Raw genomic sequence first — 27,484 nt, 5'->3', positions numbered from 1 at the left:
TTAATGCTCTTCCAGGCCTTTACTGCAGTGGTTTTCAGTTGCTGTTTGTTTGTGGGCCTTTCTGTCTGAAGTTTAGTCTTTAACGAGTGAAATGCATGCTCAATTGGGTTGAGATCAGGTGACCGACGTGGCCATTCAAGAATATTCCACTTCTTTGCTTTAATAAACTCCTGGGTTGCTTTGGCTTTATGTTTTGGGTCATTGTCCATCTGTATTATGAAACGCCGACCAATAAGTTTGGCTGCATTTGGCTGAATTTGAGCACATAGTATGTCTCTGAATACCTCAGAATTCATCCAGCTGCTTCTGTCCTGTGTCACATCATCAATAAACACTCGTGACCCAGTGCCACTGGCAGCCATGCATGCCCAAGCCATCACACTGCCTCCACCGTGTTTTACAGATGATGTGGTATGCTTTGGATCATGAGCTGTACCACGCCTTCACCATACTTTTTTCTTTCCATCATTCTGGTAGAGGTTGATCTTGGTTTCATCTGTCCAAAGAATGTTCTTCCAGAACTGTGCTGGCTTTTTTAGATGTTTTTTAGCAAAGTCCAATCTAGCCTTTTTATTCTTGAGGCTTATGAGTGGCTTGCACCGTGCAGTCTTCTCTTTATGGTAGATTTGGATATTGATACGCCTACTTCCTGGAGAATGTTGTTCACTTGGTTGGCTGTTGTGAAGGGGTTTCTCTTCACCATGGAAATTATTCTGCGATCATCCACCACTGTTGTCTTCTGTGGGCATCCAGGTCTTTTTGCATTGATGAGTTCACCAGTGCTTTCTTTCTTTCTCAGGATGTACCAAACTGTAGATTTTGCCACTCCTAATATTGTAGCAATTTCTCGGATGGGTTTTTTCTGTTTTCGCAGCTTAAGGACGGCTTGTTTCACCTGCATGGAGAGCTCCTTTGACCGCATGTTTTCTTCACAGCAAAATCTTCCAAATGCAAGCACCACACCTCAAATCAACTCCAGGCCTTTTATCTGCTTAATTGAGAATGACATAACGAAGGAATTGCCCACACCTGCCCATGAAATAGCCTTTGAGTCAACTGTCCAATTACTTTTGGTCCCTTTAAAAACAGGGTGGCACATGTTAAGCAGCTGAAACTCCTAAACCCTTCATCCAATTTTAATGTGGATACCCTCAAATGAAAGCTGAAAGTCTGGACTTTATGTCCATGTTCATTATATAACTATAACTTGAATATGTTTCAGTAAACAGGTAAAAAAAGAAAATTTGTGTCAGTGTCCAAATATATATGGACCTAACTGTATACACACACACACACACACACCCATCCAGCCATTATCTGTAGCTGCTTATCCTGTTCTACAGAGTCACAGGCGAGCAGGAGCCTATCCCAGCTGACTACGGGCGAGAGGCAGGGTACAACCTGGAAAAATTGCCAGGTCATCGCAGGGCTGACACAGAGACAAACAACCATTCACACCTACGGTCAATTTAGAAATTTAGAACCACCAATTAATCTAACCTGCATGTCTATATATATATATATATATATATATATATATATGTGTGTGTGTGTGTGTGTGTGTGTGTATGTATGTATGTATACGTGTGTGTGTGTGTGTGTGTGTGTATGGCAGAAGTATTTTTCTGCTGAGTTTGGGTGATCTATAATAACACTGAGTTTGCATTCTCAAGTCCAACCCACCATATGAGAAGAAAAAAAACTGTTAAAATGTAAATCCTCTGCTGGTGTCTTTACTCATTCCAGTCTCTCACACCTTACCCAGCATTTTCGCACAATCACCCCATCCCCCCCCTTTTTTTTTCATTTTTCATTTTAGCTAAGAGGTTCCTCATCCTGAGACACAAGTAGTGATGATATAATCCGTCCTATGACTCATTTGTCTCAGACTCTATTGGACACAATGACATCAACTGTAACCAGAGGAAGACGATCTATCATCACTTATGTACTGTAGGTTACATTAAACCATGTGGTGGAGGCTGCTAACCTTTTCTACAGACAAGCGTCAATCAGGGATAAAATTCCACCGTATAGCCATCGACTACAGTACATTTATACTGATATGCCAGTGTATTATTTAGACCAAACCTGTACCTAACAGCCACCCTCTACCCTGTCCATGATTGCAAATAACCTGCTAGAATAACCACCACAGGCCAGATATTATTTGTGCTGTAGATCATTTTCAGCACAGCAGTGACACTGAGTTCATTTTAAAGCACCTGAATGCCACAGAACAATCTGTCAACTAAAAATATCCAGCCAAGAGAAGTCCTGTGGTTAGAGACTGGTAATAGAGAATAAACGCAAATTGTGCATAGGAAAGAAAATGAATGAAAGTCTATAAGTGCATATCTATAAGCTGATCAAATAGGTAGAGTCTAATAAAGGGTCCACACACTGTAAAAATTCCAAACAACACACACACACACACACACACACACACACACACACACACACACACACACACACACACAAGCAATCACCATATCCATGTCACTGCCCGGCTAAGAAAGATCTACCACCCAAACATCAGCTTGTCGGTGTGTCCCTGGGGATGTCACCTGATTTATAAAGTGAAAAAAATAGGGCTTAGGTTAAACAATATCAACAAATGGGCTACAGTTGTTTATTTTATGTCCAGTAAACCAGCAATAATAAATTGTGAGCACTTGAGAAGATGATATTCAGTAAAGAATTTACTAATTACAATCTCTCAGTAACTTACGATGTGCTGGTCTGCACGGATCACTTCGTGTGCTGTCAGTGGAATGGTTGCTGGAGACAGAAGACACACTGGAGCTGCGGACGAAGCCAAAGGCAGCAAGGCGTGATGCGGGGAGGCGGGAGTAGCCTGGAGGACGCAAGCCTGATGGAGCTGGCTTGGGCAAAAGTGATTTAACAGCCAGTCCTGTTGAAGGTGGCTTCCACTGGTCTAAGAAAAATGAACAGAAAAGCGTTAGAGGAAACTAAGGTATGAAGGAAACTCTCTCTTACATATCCTGTAAGATTGTAGGCTATGTATCCCAAAAATGTGTGCATTTGGCTGTTGAGTGCATTACTTGGCCTCAAATCCTTTTGGTTATCTTTGTTCAGGCTTCAGTATTGTCTAGACTTATGTACAGCAGCTGCGCTGATCTTGTGTTACATTTTTCTCCTCAAAACAGCAAGGAATTGTATTTCATAATTCCATCTGGTCATCTTTTTTTTTTTTGTTATAGTGCAAATTCAGCTTTACTTCCTGCATATAGCAAACATCTCTAGCAGCTTCTAATGCAAAAAGTCCTGGTCGGCATCACTTCAACTGCTTAGTCCAGCATAAATTATTGAAATGTCAGCAATTTTTTGAACACTATATGACATCTTGCATATTTCTTTGAGCTATTTCCCCAGTCAAAGCTGTAAGAGCATGCTCAAGCTCTGGCATGCTCTAAAGGGTGTTAAATATAACAATGTCAAGAACTGGAGGTCTCCAACAAACCTGGAACATAAATTATGTGCTCAGGGTCTTGGATTAGGAAAAACATGATAGCAGCCTTCAACCAAAACTCCTCTTCCAAAGTAAGCCCCCTCAATGTGAGGAGAAACTAAACATCTTGGCTTAAGCCTATATCCCACCGTCTTGCTGCAATTTCAGTGGCCTTTTAATATTATTACTGGTCACATTTTACAAGACAATCCTAATAAATATCTTAATCAAATGCTATAACAGACTGTGATAAGATACAGTATGTTATTCATGTCAGATTATACAATGAAAATCCTCTAGCCAAAGGTAGACTCATGCAGAAACAGGCTCACATAAACAGAAACATTCTTCAACATATGTTTGAGGTAATAAGGATTTTTTTTCAGTTTCTATTTTGTCATTGCTAGCTTTTTGTTTGCAACCGTTCAGTAAGTTTCACATCATCCTATGCCATCCTCCTATCAGTGGCTTTTAGACAAGAATTATAGCAACAGGCATTTTAATTTAAAAAATAAAAATAAAAAAAAGACAAAAAACAAAAATGTCTTTAGGCACAATGGCACTAAATCAGCTGCCAATAAGCATGTCACATTTTTGCTTTCTAAAACTGCTAATCTCATGACCAAAGAATACTTTTATGATGTGTGATTTTTATCTAAAACAGCAAAATAAATTCATTATGAATATCGTACATTGTAAACGTAGTTTATGACCAAGCATGGGAATGAGTAATACATATCTGAACCTGTGCCAGTCAGGAAGGTACGGTGTTTTCCCAACAATAAACCCTGGGTGACCTCTGAACTAAAAGCCCTATTAAATGAGAAGAAGAGGGTTTTTAAATCTGGCAACAAGGAGGAGATGAGGAGAGTGCAGAGGGAGCTGAAGAGGGGGATAAGGAGAGGCAAGGACAGCTACAGGAGGAAGCTGGAGGAGCGCCTCAAGGGGAGCAACACCGGAGAGGTATGGAGAGGCCTGAAAACCATCTCTGGCCACACAAAGGACAGTGGGAGGGGCCCTGTATCTGAGGGCCAAGACTGGGCAAATGAGTTGAATCTCTTTTTCAACAGATTTGACTGTGCCACCCCACCCTCCCCCACTCACCATAGTCCTGACCGGTCTGTGATATCACTCCACCCCCCCCCCCCCCCCCCCCCCCATAATACCTCTGACACCAACAGCTCCCTCCTCACACCACATCACCCCCCTCCGATCCCTGCCAGACCAATCCACACACTCCACCCCCGACCTCACTCTACAGGACTCACACCTCGGCTACACCCCTCACCTCTCCATAACAGCTGATCAGGTGTTGAAGGAGCTGAGGAGGATCAAGACAAGGAAAGCTGCTGGCCCTGATGGTATCAACTCCAGACTGCTTAAGGACTGTGCAGATCAGCTCTGTGGGATTCTTCTGTACATTTTCAACCTGAGCCTCAGTCTGGAGAAAGTTCCACTTCTGTGGAAAACATCATGTGTGGTTCCAGTTCCCAAGACTGCGCACCCCAGGGAGCTCAATCACTTTTGGCCAGTAGCTTTAACGTCTCACCTAATGAAGATCATGGAGAGGATTGTTCTCTCCCACCTCCGACACCTGGTAAACAGTGAGATGGACCCCCTGCAGTTCGCATATCGACCGGGCATTGGTGTGGATGACGCTGTCATTTACGTGCTACACCGGTCACTTTTGCACCTGGAGGGCACTGGGAGCACTGTGAGAATCATGTTCTTTGACTTCTCCAGTGCTTTCAACACAATCCAACCATCACTGCTTAAGAGGAAGCTGGAGGGAGCTGGTGTTGACTGCCACCTGGCTGCATGGATCATCGACTACCTCATTAACAGACCGCAGTATGTGAGGCTCTGCGGCTGTGTGTCTGATGTGGTAGTCTGCAGCACAGGGGCTCCACAGGGTCCTTTCCTCTTTACACTTTACACATCTGACTTCAGCTACAACATGGACAGCTGCCACCTCCAGAAGTTCTCAGATGATACAGCCATCGTTGGACGTGTGTCAGAGGGGGATGATCTGGAGTACAGAGAGGTCATCACCAACTTTGTCGCCTGGTGTGAACTGAACCACCTGCGCATCAACGCCAGCAAGACAAAGGAGGTGGTGATCAATTTCAGAAGGACGGTTCCTCAAATTGCACCAGTGAACATCCAGGGTTTGGACATTGAGATCGTGGAGGAGTACAAATATCTGGGTGTTTACCTTAACAACAAACTGGACTGGACTAACAACACAGATGTCCTGTACAAGAAGGGCCAAAGTCGTCTCCACCTCTTGAGAAGACTGACGTCTTTTGGTGTGTGCAGGACACTGCTTAGGACTTTTTTATGACTCTGTGGTAGCATCAGTGATTTTCTACACTGTGGTCTGCTGGGGCTGTGGAAGTTCAGAGAGGGACAGGAAGAAACTTAATAAACTGGTCAGAAGGGCTGGCTCAGTCTTGGACTGTCCTCTGGACTCCATTGAGGTGGCGGGTGAGAGGAGGATGTTAGCCAAGCTGACCTCAATCATGGATAACCCCTCTCACCCCCTACATGAGGCTGTGGGGGCTTTATGCAGCTCTTTTAGTAGTAGACTGCTACACCCACGGTGTAAGGAGAGATACCGCAGGTTATTCATACCTACTGCTGTCAGACTGTATAACACCCACAACTTGTAACGTAGCACCAATAACCTGTTTGTTGTTATAATTGCACTACTTCACCACTACTACCTCTGCCATCTCTCATCTCATCTCATTATCTCTAGCCGCTTTATCCTGTTCTACAGGGTCGCAGACAAGCTGGAGCCTATCCCAGCTGACTACAGGCAAAAGGCGGGGTACACCCTGGACAAGTCGCCAGAGGGCTGACACATAGACACAGACAACCATTCACACTCACACCTACGGTCAATTTAGAGTCACCAGTTAACCTAACCTGCATGTCTTTGGACTGTGGGGGAAACCGGAGCACCCGGAGGAAACCCACGCGAACATGGGGAGAACATGCAAACTCCACACAGAAAGGCCCTCGCCGGCCACAGGGCTCGAACCCGGACCTTCTTGCTGTGAGGCGACAGCGCTAACCACTGTGCCGCCTATTTATATATATATATATATATATATATATAATAAATGTTATTTATGTATATATGTGTGTATATATACAGAGTCTACCTGTAATGTGCAATTTTTCCGAGCCTCTCAATAAGGCAATTTTTCTATACTTTTTCACGGTAGATAATGCAAATAGCCCTTTGTATTTAATCCTTCGTTTGTCTAATTTTTATTACAGTTTTATTTGTTATCTGTTTGACATCTTCTTGCTACTGTAACACGTGAATTTCCCCGATGTGGGATGAATAAAGTGAATCTAATCTAATCTAATCTAATCTAATCTAATCTAATCTAATCTAATCTAACACATGCAAGCATGCACCATATCCACAGGGGTGAAGTTTCTAAGCAACGGCCTGGTCCTGCATTGGGCACTGATTTGGGGCAGCTGCAAGTATGATCCCCTTTTGACTCCTGGAAATAAATCATCTCTGCTTCTCCATCCCATGAGCCATGCTGGAGTGCTGCATAATGCATTCTGTATGAACAACCCAAGTGTGGCACAAATCATAACCTTCTCTCATTATGCCTTTCAATTCTACTCTCTGATCCGATCAGTTTAAGAAAAATGTCTTGTGAAGAAACTGCATACAGTATGTGTGTATGTGGTATACACACACATACACACACACACACACCAGGATTTTTAATGAAACTGCAGCCAGTTCTCTCCTTGGAGCAAAAGTTGTGATCATTAAAGATAAATGTGTTCCAGCTATCTCCCTCATCCCCCCTACTATCTATCTATCTCTCTCTCTCTCTCTCTCTCTCCCTCCCTCTGTTTCTCTAGACTAGAGGGGAAACCAGTGTCTCATAAACATTCATTTCCAAACCTTGTGTTACGTGCCTCTGCTTTCCTGTCTCAGTAAACAAATGATTCATAATGCTTTGCTCGATTATTACCTTCTAATGCATTTTGTCTTTTTGTAGGGCTTCTAAGAAAGAGATTTTTGATATTGTAGGACTTGCGGCAAAGAGAGTTGGACACTCAGAGCTGAAGGAAATTGCCTTTTCGGACTTGTCCTGAGCTAATAGGTGTCATTTCAGTGTTCGATTTAGTGTGAGAAAAAAGACAGAAATGAATGCCTTTTTGACTGTGGAACTTTGAAATTCATTGATTTGACATTGAACTTTAAATTGTATAAATGTATCACTTCCAAGCAGCACATTCCCTGCTAGAATCACTGCTGTAAAGAGACATATTCGGTACCACTCAAAAGTTTGGACACACCTACTCATTCATAGGTTTTTTTGTATTTTGATTATTTTCTACATTGTAGAACAATACTGAAGACATCAAAACTATGAAATAACATATGGGACATATACGGAATTATGTGGTAAACAAGAAAGTGTTAAAAATAAAACGTTTCATATTTTAGATTCTTTGGCGGCACGGTGGTATAGTGGTTAGCGCTGTCGCCTTACAGCAAGAAGGTCCGGGTTCGAGCCCCGTGGCTGGCGAGGGCCTTTCTGTGCGGAGTTTGCATGTTCTCCCCGTGTCCACGTGGGTTTCCCCCACAGTCCAAAGACATGCAGGTTAGGTTAACTGGTGACTCTAAATTGACTGTGAGTGTGAATGGTTGTCTGTGTCTATGTGTCAGCCCTGTGATGACCTGGCAACTTGTCCAGGGTGTACCCTGCCTTTTGCCCATAGTCAGCTGGGATAGGCTCCAGCTTGCCTGCAACCCTGTAGAACAGGATAAAGCAGCTACAGATAACGAGATGAGATGAGATTTTAGATTCTTCACAGTAGCCACCATTCACTTTGATGATGCTTTGACCACTATTGGCATTATCTTAATCAGCTTCATGAGGTCGTTACCTGCAATGCTTTTCAATTAACAGGTGTGTCTTGTCAAAAGTTAATTAGTGCAATTTCTTACCTTTTTAATGTGTTTGAGCTCATCAAACAGTAAATAGTAAATAATAAACATACAGTAAATAGCCCTATTCCACAACTGTAGTAATTCATATTATATCAAGAACCGTTCAACTAAGTAAAGAGAAACGACATCGATCATTGCTTTAACTCTTTACCCCTTAACGACGACATATGACGACCCCGCATATATCCCATAATGACGACATATGACGCCGCCATGTATGTACCATAATGACGACATTTGACGACTCTGAATTTGCCTCTACATACGTATTTTACCCTTTACAGGTATCCCAGGTGAATATTTATGATAAAATGTATGAATTTTGAAAAGATAATTGAACAACGTTATATAAAGCATCTTTGTAAAGTTGCAGTAATCATTTATTGTACACCATTTGACATGAATTCTTCATTTAAAATGTGAAGATTGGTTTTCACACAGGTATTACTTAACTTTCAGACACTACCTGTGAGTTGGTGAATATTGAAACATAACTTTGAGTGATTTTTGTATTCTGTGTCATGCCCTCTTTTCAAAAATGTATGATATCTCATGATTATTTCAACATAATGAAGGAGAAAACTGATATGAACAAAACCTTGTCTTTAGACTTTTTTTTTTTGTAAATATGTTCTAAGGGTGAACAGTATATACATATACAAGGGTGGCTGTAGCAACTGCTTTAAGGGGTAAAGAGTTAAGACATGAATTGTCTTTTAATTAATGAAAATAAAGCATTTTGCATTTGAAGGTGTGTCCAAACTTTTGATTGGTACTGTACTAGTGCATCTCAAAAAATTAGAATACCATGAAAAAGTTCCTTTTTTTTCATAATTTAATTCAAAAAGGTAAACTTTCATATATTCTACATTCATTATATGTAAAGTGAAATATTTAAAGCCTTTTTTGTTTTAATTTTGATGATTATGGCTTATAGCTCATGAAAATCAGAAATCCAGTATCTCAAATTATTAGAATATTCTATAAGATCAATCAAAAAAAGGATTTACAATACAGAAATGTCCAACTTCTGAAAAGTATATTAATTTATACACTCAATACTTGGTTGGAGCTCCTTTACCATGAATTACTGTATCAATGCGGTGTGGAATGGAGGTGATCAGTCTATGGCACTGCTGAGGTGTTATTGAAGCCCAGGTTGCTTCAATAGTGGCCTTCAGCGTATCTGTATTTTTGGGTCGGGTGTTTCTCATCTTCCTCTTGACAATACCCCATAGATTTTCGATGGGGTTCAGGTCAGGCAAGTTGGCTGGCCAATCAAACACCGTAATATCATGGTCAGCAAACCATTTGGTAGTAGTTTTGCCACTGTGGGTAGGTGCTAAGTCCTGCTGGAAAAGGAAATCAGCATCTCCAAAAAGCTCGTCAGCAGATGGAAGCATGAAGTGCTCTAAAATCTCCTGGTAGATGGCTGTATTGACTTTGGACTTGATAAAATACAGTGGACCAACACCAGCAGATGACATGGCACCCCAAATCATCACAGACTGTGGAAACTTCACACTGGGCTTCAAACACCTTGGATTCTATGCCTCTCCACTCTTCCTCCAGACTCTAGAACTGTGATTTCCAAATTAAATGCAAAATGTACTTTCATCTGAAAAGAGGACTTTGGACCACTGAGCAACAGTCCATTTCTTTCTCTCCTTAACCCAGATAAGACACTTCTGACATTGTCTCTGGCTCAGGAGTAGCTTGATATTAGGAATGCGAAAGTTGTATCCCCTTTCTTGAAGATGTCTGTTCGTGATGGGTCTTGATACACTGACACCAGCCTCAGTCCACTCCTTGTGAAGCTCTCCCAAGTTCTTGAATCAACTTTTCTTGACAATCCTCTCAAGACTGCGGCCATCCCTGTTGCTTGTGCACCTTTTCCAGCCACCCTTTTCAGGAATGACCTTTTGTGGCTTACCCTCCTTGTGGAGGGCATCAGTGATCATCTTCTGGACAACAGTCAAGTCAGCAGTCTTCCCCATGATTGTGGTTGTGTGTACTGAACTAGACCGAGAGATACACTGTGTTCATACTGTTTTACTCAAACTCAAAATGAAATGTTCTAATATTTTGAGATGGGCTTTTTATGTCTTTGTACTGTATGCCATACTGATTAAAATTAAAATAGAAAAATGCTTGAAACATTTTAGTTTATGTGTAATGAGTCTATAATATATAACATTTTCACTTTCTTAAATAACTGATGGAAAATATTGAACTTTTTCACAATATTCTAATTTTTTGAGATGCACTAGTATATTTCTTTCATGAAGGTTGGGGTGAGTACCCATTTTTAAAAACAAATGCAGCCAGCTGATGTTAAATAAACATCAACATCAAGAACTGTCATTCATGTATAGCTGATATAAGCACATGAGCTTGGGATTACTTTGGCAAACCTTTGTCAAGCTGTACAATATGGAGTTATAGCCACAAATGCCAGTTAAAACTTTACTGTGTAAAAAAGAAGCCTTATGTCCATTGCGACCAGAAGTGCCATTGACTTCTCTGGGCTCAGAGGCATCATGGACCATTACACAGTGGAAATGTCTATTGTTGTCAAATGAATCAGTATTTTAGGTCTTTTTTGTGAAGAAATAGATGCCATGTGTTCTGGACCAAAGATGAAAAGGACCATCCAACTCTTACCAGCAACAAGTCCAAAAGCCAGGGTCTGTCATGGTATGGGTTTGTGTCAATGCCCTTGGCAAATATAACTTACACTTCTGTGATGGCAGCATTAATGCAGAAAAGTACACTGAGATTTTGGAGCAACATATATGATGTCATTGAGGAAGACATCATTTCATTTCATTTCATTTCATTTCATTTCATTTCATTTCATTTCATTTCAACAAGACAATGCAAAACCACATTCTGCACACATTACAAAGGCATGGCTGTGGAAGAAGAGGGTGCCTGTCTCCTCTGTTCCCAATAGAGAATGTGTGGCAAATTTAAAAATGAAAAATATGGCAACCGCGACCCGGTACTGTTGCACGCCTTAAGACCTGTTTGCAGGAAGAATGGAACAAAATAACACCTGAAACACTTCATCACTTGGCGTCTTCAGTCTGCAAACATATTTTAAGTGTTGTGAGAAGGAATGGCAATATTATAAAGTGGTAAATGCTTTACCACCCCAACTTTTTTAATGTATTACAAGAATCAAAATTGAAATAAATGTTTATTTAAAAACAACAACAACATAATTCATGAGGTAAAACATCAAATAATGTGCTATTGTATTGTTTTGAGCGCACTACAAGTCAAAGATTATTTACAGTGGTGCTTGAAAGTTTGTGAACCCTTTAGAATTTTCTATATTTCTGCATAAATATGACCTAAAACATCATTAGATTTTCACACGAGTCCTAAAAGTAGATAAAGAGAACCCAGTTAAACAAATGAGACAAAAATATGATACTTGCTCATTTATTTATTGAGGAAAATTATCCAATATTACATATCTGTCAGTGGCAAAAGTATGTGAACCTCTAGGATTAGCAGTTAATTTGAAGGTGAAATTAGAGTCAGGTGTTTTCAATCAATGGGATGACAATCAGGTGTGAGTGGGCACCCTGTTTTATTTAAAGAACAGGGATCTATCAAAGTCTGATCTTCACAACACATGTTTGTGGAAGTGTATCATGGCACGAACAAAGGAGATTTCTGAGGACCTCAGAAAAAGCGTTGTTGATGCTCATCAGGCTGGAAAAGGTTACAAAACCATCTCTAAAGAGTTTGGACTCCACCAATCCACAGTCAGACAGATTGTGTACAAATGGAGGAAATTCAAGACCATTGTTACCCTCCCCAGGAGTGGTCGACCAACAAAGATCACTCCAAGAGCAAGGCATGTCATAGTCGACGAGGTCACAAAGGACCCCAGGGTAACTTCTAAGCAACTGAAGGCTTTTCTCACATTGGCTAATGTTAATGTTCATGAGTTCACCATCAGGAGAACACTGAACAACAATGGTGTGCATGGCAGGGTTGCAAGGAGAAAGCCAATGCTCTTGCTGCTCGTCTGCAGTTTGCTAAAGATCATGTGGACAAGCTAGAAGGTTGTTGGAAAAATGTTTTGTGGACGGATGAGACCAAAATAGAGCTTTTTGGTTTAAATGAGAAGCGTTATGTTTGGAGAAAGGAAAACAATGTATTCCAGCATAAGAACCTTATCCCGTCTGTGAAACATGGTGGTGGTAGTATCATGGTTTGGGCCTGTTTTGCTGCATCTGGGCCAGGATGGCTTGCCATTATTGATGGAACAATGAATTCTGAATTATACCAGCGAATTATAAAGGAAAATGTCAGGACATCTGTCCATGAAATGAATCTCAAGAGAAGGTGGAGTCCAAACTCTTTAACTCTTTAATAAATGACCAAGTATAATATTTTTGTCTCATTTGCTTAACTGGGTTCTCTTTATCTACTTTTTGGACTTGTGTGAAAATCTGATGATGTTTTAGGTCATATTTATGCAGAAATATAGAATATGTATATGTACTATTATAGAATATGTATATGTACTCAGGGCCGCTGACAGCTTTGGCTGGGCCCGGGACAAAATGCTCTGAATGGGCCCCCCCCGGGCCAACCCACACAAACACCCACCTGTCTTATCCCAGTCTCTACTCACTCCAACCCTTAAATGACAGGTATTCAAAAACCATTCAACCGGTCAACAACCATTTCATTTTAGCATTTCAACATTTTTACAGTTTTAACATTTCCTTAGTCTGCAACTATTCAGGTGCGAAATGCAATGCGCCAGACTTTTGTTGTGCATGCGTGCGTACTGTCCAGTGTGAAAAGCAGAGAAGAACACACCACTCGAGAAATGGCGGGATATGATTGCGGGCTAATGTGAATATTCTTAGCTTCAATCAGATATATGAAACACAATGTTATTAAGCCGTTGTGGTTATGAAATGATTCAATGCCCTGTGCGTTTGATATGGTGTTCAGTGTGACTTGCTCTCCCCTCGTTTGTAACATGAATTGCGTGCCGCGCGTGCGTTGGTTGGGGTTAGGGCCTCTGCATGCTCTTGCGACAAGGCTTTCCCAGATAGCTTTTCGCAGACAGTTGTAATTTATCGTTGAGAGGGGAGTAATAGGCGTGCGCGATGTTATTCACCGCCACAACGCAAGGGGGCGCAAAGTCGCGAAATCGCTAGGAGTAGTTGGTGGGTGTGGTTAGTGGAATGTTTATCCTCCGGTTACTTATACTGACTAGAACTGGAGTTGTATAGATGTACGTACTTCCTTGATCAACCGCTCTTCGTGCTGCTCCATCTTCGCTCGTGTTTTTAAAAATGGCGGCCGTGAAAACAAACCAAACCGGGAAAGTAGGGAAGCGGAAGTGCGTGTACAGCGGATGTAGAGTGGACCAATCAGAGCCCTCTTGTCTGCGGCGCTGTCTGCGAGGCTTCTGCGGTGGTCACAATTTTTGGGAGGTGCGCGCAGAGCGTCTGCAAAGGGGGGGGGCTACGCAGACGCTATCTGCGACGCCATCTGCGAGGACTGCGTTGTCAGCATAAATTGGCCTTTACTTTACGGGGCTGGAAAGAGTTGGCTGTGTCTTACCCAGTGATAGGAATAACGGCGTTAGAAATAAACGGCGTTACTAACGGCGTTACTTTTTTTAGTAACGAGTAATAATCTAATTACTTTTTACATCGTTATAACGCCGTTCCCGTTACTTACAATAAAATACTATGCGTTACTTTATTAAAGCTGTTCTCATCTGGCACGCTGCTCGTTCAGCCTTTCTTTACTCTGCTTTCGTGTGGGGTGGGGAGACACGAGACAACGGCGCAGTAAGCCAATCAGAGTAGATTTGGACAACATACGTAGGTAGGCCACGCCTACTGCACTACTGCATGCTCTTTCAATCGGAAGACACAGCGATGGCGAGCGGTCAGCCCAGCACTGCGTTTTCACATTGGAAATACAGCCATTACTTTTCATTACTTGAAATAAAAGGCAAGAGTGTTTACGTGCAATGCACATTATGTCGAGGAACAAAGCGTTTGTCCTCGTCAGTGGCCAGTAATTAGTAACATAATTTTAATAACTACAAAAATATATTACATTTGATAGATGTCTTATCTCACATTGTCCCACAAAAATATTAATATAGTGTAGATAACATTACTAATTGGTTCTGTTAAGTGTCCATTTCAGTCATTAAACACATTTAACATTTACTTTTATTATGATTACACTAATTGAATTTGATTTTTTTTTGAGGGGGAACAAAATGTAACGGAATAATTACTTTCCCTGGTAATTAGTTACTTTTATGACAAAGTAACTCCGTTACTAAGTCAGTTACTTTTTGGGAAAAGTAACTATAACTAATTACTTTTTGAAAGTAACGTGCCCAACACTGGTCTTACCTGGCTCAGCTGCCCCACTGCCTTTGCTAGTACCTGCTGCATCATCCGAATCTTTTTTAAAATATTTATGCAGTGAGCCCCTGAGTCTCTTGGTTTCTTCCTCTCTTTTTCTCTTTTCTTTTCTGTGCTCCTGACTTGTGCATGTTGGCAAATGGCACGCACGCTGATTGTCGAAGCGCTATGATCGAACGATGTTGTTTTTTTCCCCTTAATCAAAGAGTCAGACCAAACCATTTTTGCATTAGGGGTGGTAGGGGGTTCTTGACGCCTTTTTCAAAGACAATAAAGGCAAAAGATCTAGAAATCATTTATTGAATGCAAATATAGCACATTTCTCCCCCAAATCAACACATTTTGAAATTAAATAAAATAATCGCAACTTCATGAGAGCCCAGTTCTGCCCCCCCATTCCTGGGCCCGGGACAACATACCCGTTTGTCCCCCCCTGTCGGCGGGCCTGTATGTACTATATGTAGAATATGTATATGTATATGTACTATTTATGTTAATAACTGTAGAATACACAAGTAAAACACGTAGGCAAATATTGCCTCAACTGATGTTGTTTAAGGCTTATTTCTTTTGCATCTCATAGATTTGCAGAACCTCTGGGGCACACAACATGCAAAAAACATTTATCTTCATTCTGGTAAGGGCATATTATGATAATAATAGGCAGATTATGAACCCCATGATGTGAAAATGATAGTTTGAACTAATGGAGTTGTGTGCATGTATCTAATTAGCACCAACATGCACAAAATTATTCACCTTTCCAATATGCTGGAAAACAATGGCTGCTTCTGTAGAAGCCAGAAATTCATCACGAGCTACAGTCCCTCAAAGAATACAGCTAAATTCTGTCATGGGTAACATCCCATCAGAGAACTGATAGAGATAGGCCGACTTGTAATTTTCATCCTTGGCAACCAACGAATGATTCACTGTACAGTTAATAAAGTTTCCTGTTCTGTATCTCTAACCTTTTCACATCCACTTTCCCACATCTCCTATTGGATGCATCCATTTTATGCACTTCTAATTAATTCCCCTACCATTCGTTTCTACCATAGCTTCATTTATGTTTGATACATTGTAGTGAAGTTAAAACAGGAGACATTACCTGAAGACTCAGGTGGGCTTTGAGTGGATGGGGTCACTAATGAGGTGGTTTGTGCAGTCACTGATGGGGTCACTGCCTGCACAGGTTGACTGAGAGCTAGAGGTGACTTCTGTGGTGTGAAGACCCTGCTCTTAGCAGCAACAGAGGACGGAGACTTGCTGACAGCACCCACACCAAGCTGGGGTCTCAAGGTTCGAGGAGGTTGTAAAATCCCCCCTGTTTCTTGAGTTACTGTCTGTGATTCTGATAGATCCTTGGCTCCAGAGGAAATCTAAAATAATGCAAAAGATAAACAAAATCCATAATTATGTAATGGGCCATCTTAAAATGCATCCATAGTTTTCATTCAATCTCATAAAACCAACATTTTGGATGCCTTATGTGTCAAGACCACTAGTATGTAATATTCAATACTGGGTTGGTGCCTGATCCCAATGATACCAGCATGACACAACCTACCATGCCACTCCAATTTCATCATCCCTGCTGTTAGGAGAAAAAGCACCACCCAAATAATTTTAGGTCAGCACTATTTCAGTGATAAATGTGGTAAAAGGGGGCTGACAAATTGTGCCTAGCAACAGAAGGGCTACAATATTTGGAAATAATAACTGGTATATGATAGATTATCCTGATAAAAAAGGACCAGTGGTGCACCTAATAAACTGTCAAGTGTTTCTAATTCAATTGTATCTAATGCATAAGGCAATGCTTCTCTTGCTTTTTCTAAATGCCATTTTTATAGTCATCATAAACTGTCAAGTACTCCTGAGTGTCAAGCCCTTGCTTAATGTCTATGCTGTTAAGGTAGATTTATTTCTGGTTGCTATAGTGCTATAGTTGCTATAGTGCTTTAAGTCTCTTAATTTTCTCAAGGTGACATTGATTAAAATTCTTAACTCTAGCTGTAATATAGTGCAAGACACTCAATTATTACAAGGCCAATTTGTATAGATATTGTTGTGATATTAGAATCACAAAATGAATCAATGACTCAACATACCCATTCTTAGATATATGATTTGAACTCCACATATATGGAATTATATCCTCTCAGCCCCTGAATGAATGAACTGGATTGTTGATGTGGAAGTCTCTTACCGTTGCAGGCAAGTATTTGTTTCCTAGAGAGCCACAGAGGTTGTTCGTCCTCCCCATGGCTTTGTGGGGCATAGTGTGGCTGGAAGGCTTTGTCCCGGACACATTTGAGTCAGGAGATATATATCGAGCTTTCTGCAGGTCTTGCCTATATTTGTCATATAGCAGGTTAGAAGCACTCAGCACTGGTGCTCCAGGTGGCTCTTCTCCTTGTGTTTTGGGATTTGGAGAACTAGTGGAGGTTGAGAGCTTGGTGGGTAGTGAGGAGACTTCATATGGGCTATCAGTGGCCTGAGCCTTCATCTGTGGGTTCTTGCGTATATAGGTAATAATTTTAGGGCGAACACTTTTTGGCTTTAGGGGGCACTTGGGTGGAGATGATGTTACACTCGAGCTTTGTTGGGGTACAGAGTTTTGGACATTCGTGTTGATGGTGGTTTTGACTGGAGGTCTCAGCCCAAAGCCATACCCTTGAGAAGCACCATAACCCAGCTGCGGGCCTCGAGCAGGCCCTCGGCTTCTCCCAGGAGACATTGGAGGACGTCTCTGAGGAGACCCCGGAGTCTTAGGAGATGGGGGCGTTGAAGGCCTGGTAGGGCTGCTGTAGGCTCTGTGGCTCAAATGGCTCTTCTTGTCCAGGGCAGCATTTTGACTGGCAGCATTCTCAACTGAACCCTGCCTTCGGAGGATGGATCCCACCTTGGTAGATGTCTGGCTGGGTTGGATCCCTAAGCCTGAGCTAAGAGATTGGGTATTACTATTAATCTGCACTGGATCCTTTAGATCAGATTGATGGTTGCTGTTTTTAGGACCTCTGTCTGAAGAGAGGGAAGGCCGCTCTCCTCGAGGGGCGTCTTTATGTGCAAAGTGTCCTGAGGTTAGCTTTGGCTCCATTCCTGGAGAAAGTGGACGTACAAGCTGCCTGCAAGAAGGTGGCACTCTTTCAAAGTTTCTCTGGAATTTGGAAGACAGAACATTCTCCTGTCTGTTGTAGCCTTTGTCTGTACTCCAGCATTGCCTGTCTGTCAGACAGTCACCATTTTCAGTGCTCAAGCTACGCTCATGTGTTGGATCCTGAGGCAGTACTGTAGAACTATGATTCTGATCCCTCTTTCTGGGATGCTCTTTGCTTTGCATGGAAAGGATAAGGGATTTATTTGTAACTGTCTGCTGGAACTGGCACTTTTCTGAGGTAGGCTTGCAGGGTAGGGAAGAAGGAAATTGTGTATGTCCTGCACTGTCAAGAGCACTAGCCAAGCTTCCACTGAGGTTGCTCACTGTTGAGAAAGTGGAGACAAAAACATTGCTCTCTGAGTTACTACGTGTCTCTCTCAGGCTCCTCCTTCCTCCAGACCGAGAGGCAGACGTCCTGAGGTCCAGAGGCTGTGTGTTTTGATCTACATCAATATCTTCACTGTGGTTGGCATTTTGGTCTGTCTTGTCTGTGTTGCTAGCAGGGTCCAAACATGTGAGAGCAGACTGTGTCTGACAAAAGTCTTTCTTTGCTCTCTCTTTGCTTGTATCGTCATCTTTCTCTTCTCGCTCTGTTAGAAAAGCTTCCATCTCTTGACACTCTAATAATTCAAACTCTTCCAGTTCTGGGTCCTCACTGCGGGCATGTGTGCCCCAAATAATAATCCTTTCCTGAGTACTGCTGTGTGACAACAGGGGAGGTATTAAACTGCCTCTCTCAGTGTGGCTTTCCTCCATGGGGATTTGGTTAGCATTGGCATCTCCATCAGGATAGAGGAAAGGCTGCTTGTTGTTGTTCTTTATTTCCTTGTGCATACTGTCACAAGGGCCTCCTATGTTCTCTTCCACACTCATGCTAAACAAGTCCAAGGATCTCTCTCAACAGTTTCCCACTGCTATGGGATCCATTAAAGGCTTCAGTCCACTCTGGGATTTTATGTTCAGTCATGGAGTGAAAACATTAAGTCTGATCTCACATCTTTTCCATCATTGTTGCAAGTCTGACTTTTGTTGGTTCTAATGTTTTGTCCTTTTCTCAGCCGGACATAGTGCTTAATTATATTACATTATCAGAATTAATGAGAAACACCACCAACCATCGTGCCTAACCATGCATGGAGAGAGAGAGAGAGAGAGAGAGAGAGAGAGAGAGAGAGAGAGAATTAGATATAAAATCACCACTCATGTCTGTTACACTGCTTATATCTGAACATATCCCCTACATGTATCAATAGCAGAAAATACAAAGCTTTATCATTTAATGGTGCTTTATCTCCATCTAAACATTCCTATTATTTGCATTCTGAAAATAAAACACATCATAACAGCATATTTCATACTTTGCTATGAACAATTTTTAATAGAAAAGTGTTTTTTTCATGAAAAGGTTATGTTTTAAGAATTTTATATTCTGTCAAATACACCAACATCATTTATCAGTTTACCATCAGAAAAGAAGTATGATTCCATCTGCCTAAAAAGTTAGCAGTTAACATAAAACAATCCAAGAAGTTGATATATTTTGTTTGCCCTTAAATGGGTCATTTGTTGAATGTGTTTAGAACCACACAGAAATACCAAGGATATAAGAAAGACAAGAATATTACACTGCAGGAGGCTTTTACGGTGAGATGGTATTCTGTCCTTTAGAATGTACCATATCTTAGGCAGATTCTAAATGAATACTGTGTACACACGTTACTTTTTGAAACAATATCCACTTTTAGATGGTTATGTGTTTACATTAATGGGATAATAAATTAAGAAAATGCTGCAATCTGGGAACAAATAGCATACACCTGCAAATTAAAGGAAAAGAGTGAATTGAGACGGGGGGAGACTGGCAGCACCATCCATAAGAAGGACAACAAACTAGACAATGATCCTGACAACAAAGAAGCACAAGTCAATCAACGTTCGCTCCTACTATACTGTAAGCTGAACGATTACACATACAACAGTTACTTTTATGTGTAAGTACATATGGAGTATGTTGTGTGATCTGTGGTGGGAGACCCTTTATCTGACTGTGTATCACTTATATTGATAATCTAGGGTTAATGTTTACATATGGCATTAGCTTAGAGACAGTACCCAAATTATATTGCAAAATGTCGGAAGTGTTAGAAAAATGTTTTAGGATCAATGCCATATTAAACAGCCTCAGCGCCCAGAACTTGATGAATAAGGAGCAAAATATTGATAATACAAATTTTAATTTTGTATTGTCGTTCAACTTATGTCAGAGTGAAAGTTGGGTTTCCAGACTTTAGGTCATGTTCTTCTCCCATGTAAAAGCATACCATCATGTCTCAGCTGAGTAGGCTGACAGAGATATGATTGGTTTGTCATAACACAGCTGGCTTCTCTAAAAATGACTCACTGTGCATATATCAGTCACAGTGTCTTGGAATATACAATATGCTAATCTATGCTCGTCACCCCTTATTTTTAGACGTCTGCAAATTCTTCTACCTTGTCGCTGCTAGTAATTCATGATTTGTTGCTAATGCATAGGAAAGGTTCACTTCATAGCACATAGGAAAAGCCCCATATCACTAAACCAACATGCTGCAGTCTTGACAATAAAACCAAAAGTAGTTAAGAGGATTCCATTCTATTTTTGTATTTTACAAAAAGGTTTTAATGAATAAAATCTCGACACTGAGCTGAAGCACCCACAAAATATAGAGGCATTCATTTCAAAATTTTTAACCAATGATGAAACTAAATGAAATTTTAATCATTTACGTGCATATAGTATTATACTTGTGGGACATTCCACCGAATGGGTGCCATTTGCTTGTTGTACCACTCCCAAATTAAACTTAATTTGTTATATCTTTTCAACACTGATTATAATAACACACACATTTAACTATTCAAAAGGCTCAGGCTATGTTATTTATTTTTTTACAAGGTTTGGAAGTCAAAGATGGCTGCATTTTTTTCAGTCCTGTTTCCAAAACTCAAGTGACATCTGAAAGTAACAGGACTGAGTTTTTAGCCTAGGATTAGCTAATACATGGAATTAAGCCACATGGCGTCATTGCTAATAGCATGACCACACTTAGCACATTCTAGTGATTTATCAAAAATCTGTATTTTTAAAATAAACAAATATCATCTAAGAAATAATTTAAGTAACAGGACAGTATGCTGACATTGACCTTATCAGTCAAAGTTAAAAAAAATCATCAAATATACAGAAAAGTAAATGAGAGAACTAACTTTTGGTCTTCCCATGGCCTTCAGAAGACACAACTAATGTAACTTCCTGTTGAGCATGTGATTTATGGAATGTTCCAAATTTGTCAGATGGGGTAATATGTTTGGGTAACAGGACTGAGTGAAAACCCAGGGACACGACTAAAATGTGTATTTTAACTAAGATATTGTGGATTTCTTATGAAAAAATATATTTAAACCATGGATAGGATATGGAGTCACACAGCAGTGCAAAAGAAATACTGTTTCTGAAGGATTTTAATCACAATATTTCATAGTTAAGTATAAAATTAGAGTGCGGGGACAGGTAACACATGCTATTTTTCAGTGTTTTATGTAGTTTTTAGTAATCCTTACAATTATACATCTTAAATTTGAAATCAGATCAATGTGCAGGACATTCTGTGTAATAAGGAAATGTATTTTAAAGTACTTTTTATGTGCATTTATACATATAATTTTCTAGGGACGGAAATGGCACTGATTCGGTGGAATGGCTCTTGTCTGCCTGACAATAAAAGCTATTTGTCAACCTAGTTCTTATCTTGAAAATGAGCAGGTGGTGTTTGTGTCTCAGGATACCTGCTGCTAACTTAGGACACAGCAGAAATGCCAGGAAAAAAAGATAAGAGGGAGAAACGCCTTCCCAGTGACATACTGTAGCTCTGTCAAAGTTAAAGGAGCAGTTTGTAATTTTAAACCCTGTGAGGAAAATTGTTATTGGAATAAAAACATGGACAAGCCTTTTCACCATTTCTGCACTTGCCCTTGAAAGAAAGACAGCCACTTTTGTCTTCTATACATTCATGGAGAGTATAGTGAGAATGTTTTCCTTGCATATCCTTGCTTGTTAGCACACTGGGATCAGAGTGCATGGTGAGCCATGATATAACACCACAAGAAAAGAGAGGAATAAGGGACCAAAGAGGCAGCTTGACAGCACAGTGATTTGAATTAATAACCATCTGATTAATATAGAATCTTAAGTACTGAACCACCACTGCCCAAAGTTTTTCTTGACTATAGATCACAGACAACCTAACTGACTATAAATGAGTTGTGTATGCAAACAAACAACTAATAGTGATTAAATTTACAGTACTGACTAGCACAGATGTATAGGGGTATCAATGCAAATTGTGTATCAAAACAATTTTCTTAGTGCAATAATTTCAGCAGTATTCACACAAAACACTCAAAACACAGAAGACTCTGGGTAAGAGGGCATGTGAGCTTTTTATAATCACTGCCAAGGAGGTTGTGGTTTGGGGGCGGTTTGTTTGTCTGTCTGTTTGTTTGTCTGACTGTAAGCAGGATTGCACGAAACCTACCAAGCCAATTTCCATGAAACTTGGTGGAAAGGTTTTCCAAGCATAGACCAAGGAAGATCCATCCATCCATTATCTGTAGTCACTTATCCTGTCCTACAGGGTCGCAGGCAAGCTGGAGCCTATCCCAGCTGACTATGGGCAAGAGGTGAGGTACACCCTGGACAAGTCACCAGGTCATCGCAGGGCTGACACAGAGACAAACAACCACTCATACCTATGGTCAATTTAGAGCCACCTAACCTAACCTGCATGCCTTTGGACTGTGGGGGAAACCGGAGCACCCGGAGGAAACCCACACAGACACGGGGAGAACATGCAAACTCCACACAGAAAGGCCCTTGTTGGGGGTGTCATGGCTCAGGTGGATGGGGTGCCGTGCCGTAGATCCAGGTTCGGGTCCGACCCGGGGTTGTTTCCCGGTCCATCCCCGTCTCTCTCTCCCGCTCGTTTCCTGTCTCTGCACTGTCCTGTCCAGTAGAGGTGAAGAAGCCCAAAAAATATCTTTAAAAAAAAAAAAAGAAAGGCCCTTGTTGGCCACTTCGAACCCAGGACCTTCTTGCTGTGAGGTGACAGTGCTAACCACTATACCACCATGCCGCCCAACCAAGGAAGAACCCATTAAATTTTGGAACAGGTCCAAGTCACGGGACAGATCCATGAATTCAGTATCCCTTTTGTTAACACTGTGAGATATGGCATTTGGCCTTGGCAGAAGTCTGCGCTCAACAATGTCATACATCTTAAAATCTAGTAGATGGCAGTAAAGTTTAATAGTGACAAAACATAGCCAAATGTAGAAATATGATGGGTAAATATCACAATCCATATACATGGATACCAGCAATCCTCTAGGATACAAATGTAGGTACATAATTCTAATACTTCTGGAAATATATCCAGACATAAAGTGGTTGCATGTCATAGATGAATCGTTGTCCTTGGCAGAGGTCTGCACTGTCTGAGCACCTTTTGAGTTTAGACATGCACTTGTGGCATGGTAGTCAACCAGTGAAGTAAAATATTTCAATATAAATGACTTGGCAGCTTTACAGCTGTCTTGCCCCTGTAAGCTTTGCTCTGCTCATGGCCACTTACACACATGCTCAGCTCACTACTGAGAGAGAAATGGAAAGAAAGAAAGAAAGAAAGAAAGAAAGAAAGAAAGAAAGAAAGAAAGAAAGAAAGAAAGAAAGAAAGATTGCATTAATATATGGGGAAACAGGGCTCAGGTGTGAAATGTTAGTCATTATACCTGTAGCTCATCCCCAAACACCACTCTCCTGCTGGAAACTCCGACTAAACCATTCCCCCACCTGTTACAGTTAGTTAAGCGGATTGCCTGATAGAAGATGCAATTTTTATGAATGCACACAGGGTAGAGATTCAAATAACACAAGCCCAAAATAAACAAACCAAGTGGGAAATACATTACATTTAAATGTGCAGTAGCCTACAAGATTCATTCATTAGGTTAGGACCTGTTATTATATGCAAAGCATCGAGAATTGAGCAAAATCTTTGCAGAGAAATTCTAACAACAATTAAGCAAGCTGAAAAACACATCCCAAAAGGGCTGTCCTGAATTTGCTGCAAGATCATGCTCAACCGGCTTCATGCTGCGCACTAAACACATCTGCACAGCTTGTAATTACGTCACTATCCTCTGCTTTTCCCACCTGTCATCTTACAATTACACCATCTTTATCATCTCTCACATTTTGTTTTCACCTCGGCAAAAAGGGAAGCAGAACAGACAGAAGCAGAAGACAGAGGGTGGAACAATTCAAATAGCAGAGAGATAAATAAGAAAAATATACAGAGCAGACAGTGAGATAAACAGAGAAAACAAGAAATATAGAGAATGAATACAAAAACTGAGACAGAAAAAAGAGAAACAGAGTCGATGGAGAGGAACCAGTGAAAACACAAAAGAAGGAGAAGAACAGACCAGACAAGGAGGAGCATCAAAGCATGTGCTCAGTGAGTCAGTATGGTCCTTTGGTACTGATAGATGAATGAAGAAAAGATCTTTAAAGGCTGGAAGACTCACAAGGAGCTGCAAGAATATGTTTCTAAAAAATACGTGTTTTCATTTATTAACTATGAGAAAGTAACTGAAAAAAATTAATTTTATTAACCTGCTAAATTTTATTTATATGTACTAGCTCTTGTGGTTTACTGAGGCATTAGAATATCCTAGTTGTTTTTTCTTGTAAAATACATACTCCATTTAAGCCCTTATTAATTTTATCCATCTATCCATCCATTATCTGTAACCGCTTATCCTGTGGAGGGTCGCAGGCAAGCTGGAGCCTATCCCAGCTGACTATGGGCGAGAGGCGGGGTACACCCTGGACAAGTCACCAGATCATCGCAGGGCTGACATATAGAGACAAACAACCATTCACACTCACACCTACGGTCAATTTAGAGCCACCAGCTCACCTCACCTGCATATCTTTGGACTGTGGGGGAAACCAGAGCACCTGGAGGAAACACATGCAGACATGGGGAGTACATGCAAACTCCACACAGAAAGGCCCCCATCGGCCACTGGGCTCTTCTTCTTTTGAACCCAGGACCTTCTTGCTGTGAGGCGACAGTGCTAACCACTACACCACCGTGCTGCCCTTATTAATTTTATAATATTATTATTTTGACATGGCTTTGCACCATTTGTTATTAGCTTGTTTGGTATTGATAATTGAAATAGTAATCAAAAATATTGTGGGGGGAAAAGCTGTTTTGGAATTAATGCAAGTACAGTAATTAAAATAAAATTATAACATAAAATTTAATTATATCATTCTCTCAATATTTGCAACCTAATTACAGTGCAATATATATTTAACAGTTATTCCACGAAATCAAGTCATAAATGAGCTGATGGCTGGCGAGGCACGTAGCACCGAGTTGGCTATAAATCATATACGATGAGATTGAGTGGAATAACTGTTTTATTCTATCCACATTCAATGGATTTTGAGAAACAGAGCATTTTTATATATATTTTTTTTTGCAAATTCAATAAATAAAAACTTTATACAAAATCATCTCATTATCCTTCTACAGGGTCGCAGGCAAGCTGGAGCCCATCCCAGCTGACTACGGGCGAAAGGCGGGGTACACCCTGGACAAGTTGTCAGGTCATCACAGGGCTGACACATAGACACAGACAACCATTCACACCTACGGTCAATTTAGAGTCACCAGTTAACCTAACCTGCATGTCTTTGGGCTGTGGGGGAAACCGGAGCACCCGGAGGAAACCCACGCGGACACGGGGAGAACATGCAAACTCCACACAGAAAGGCCCTCGCCGGCCCCGGGGCTCAAACCCAGGACCTTCTTGCTGTGAGGCGACAGCGCTAACCACTACACCACCGTGCCGCCAACTTTATACAAAATGTCTGACAAAATAATTTCCGCTTAGAATGGAAACAAACCAGCGAAATGACAGTAGCAATTTGTGAAAAATGCTATAATAATAATTCTTGAAAAATAAAAAAAAGATATGTTCTTACCATCGAATACTTTCATTCCATATTTTGTTGCTTTTTTATTTTTGGGGGTTTTGTTTTCGAGTAGAGTTTTTATTTCGTCCTTGGTTGGTTCTGTAACACGTTCCGCCATTTTGTTTTTCTCTACTCATGGGATATGAGCTGATATCCTAGTACAGTAGCCAATCAGAGTGTTCAGTTGCTCATATCCAGTGAATGTGGATAGAATAAATATATTTATACATATTCTCTATACTGTGTATATTCTGCAGAGCACTCCATCATCATATTATCATTTGTATTTTTTATTCTATTTATTACATTCTATTTTACTCCCTTTTCTTTTTTACTACTTTTTTACAAGCTATCTTCACAATCTACGGAGCATTGCAATCAGCATTTCACTGCATGCCATACTCTATGACTGTGTATGTGACAAATAAATTTGATACTTGATATTTACTCTCTTTAACATATAAGGACATCTATGTGGTGTTTGCTATTAGGCCAGTGGTCTTCATCTAATCATGGTAAACAGCAAGACTTTTTAAATAATTTCATACAGAACATGCTATTCCAGTAATCTAACCACAAAGTCGATATGAAAATCAATAGTCAATGAAATATGCAAACATGATCAATATTCACCATACAAAACATAGTATGTTGTAAGTTATGATACTGCTACACAGCTATAATGGTAATGAATCATACATTTATTGACCATGGCAAATCAGGAGCAATAACAATAATCTTGCTTTTCTCCTATGTGCCATTTTATTGTTTGGTTTCTCTCATGTCAAGTGCCAAAGCTAATCACGGAGATATGGGTACAGCGAATTGGACACGGAGGAGTCCAGGGATGAAACAGGATATGAGAAGGAGTGTGAGGCTGCTCAGAGACGTGGCCAGGTTTATAAGCTTGTTTGTATAGTGGCAGGCTCTCTGGCCCTCAATGGAGCTAATTAATCTTAGCCTAAAGTTAGCAATAGAGACCTCCTGGAGCTGAGGTGTGGCGTGCTGCCTGAACTCTCTTCAAAGTCAACCTTCACAGTTTCCTCTTAGCACATTTCATTTATAGTTCTTCCTCACGCACTTTTCTTCCATTTTCACTGAACCCAAACATAACCATGTGTTATGGTTTTCAAATGTATTGGGGGTTCTTTTGTTTTTAATCTTAGGAAATAAATCATCTGCTGTCCAATCTTTTTTATGAGGTTAATTTCCCTATGGATTCATGCAATTGAGTTGCTTGTAATGAATAGTTGCACTGGATATGTGATGTACGTTCACCGGCCACTTTAATAAGAACCTGTTCTTGATTCTAAGATTCCTGTTCTTG

At 40.7% G+C, this 27,484-nt stretch overlaps 1 protein-coding gene across 1 annotated transcript in view; it reads right to left on the bottom strand.

Annotated features, from left to right (window-relative positions):
• mtus2a (microtubule associated tumor suppressor candidate 2a) overlaps nt 1–18,938 on the bottom strand; it is a 99,423-nt gene extending 80,485 nt beyond the window's left edge. Inside the window, exons 1-3 of the mRNA XM_060909543.1 lie at nt 17,088–18,938; nt 16,014–16,284; nt 2,732–2,938 (exon numbers count right to left, since the gene is read on the bottom strand). Of these exons, the coding sequence (XP_060765526.1) occupies nt 2,732–2,938; nt 16,014–16,284; nt 17,088–18,938 (2,329 nt within the window). The remainder of the gene's footprint in view (nt 1–2,731; nt 2,939–16,013; nt 16,285–17,087) is intronic.
• Nucleotides 18,939–27,484: the final 8,546 nt, after the last annotated feature.

The sequence above is a fragment of the Neoarius graeffei genome, chromosome 25 (assembly GCF_027579695.1).
Source record: "Neoarius graeffei isolate fNeoGra1 chromosome 25, fNeoGra1.pri, whole genome shotgun sequence".
Classification (NCBI taxonomy): Eukaryota; Metazoa; Chordata; class Actinopteri; order Siluriformes; family Ariidae; genus Neoarius; species Neoarius graeffei.
The sequence above is the reverse complement of the archived record's forward strand: the minus strand, read 5'-3'. Positions and strand labels throughout refer to the sequence as shown.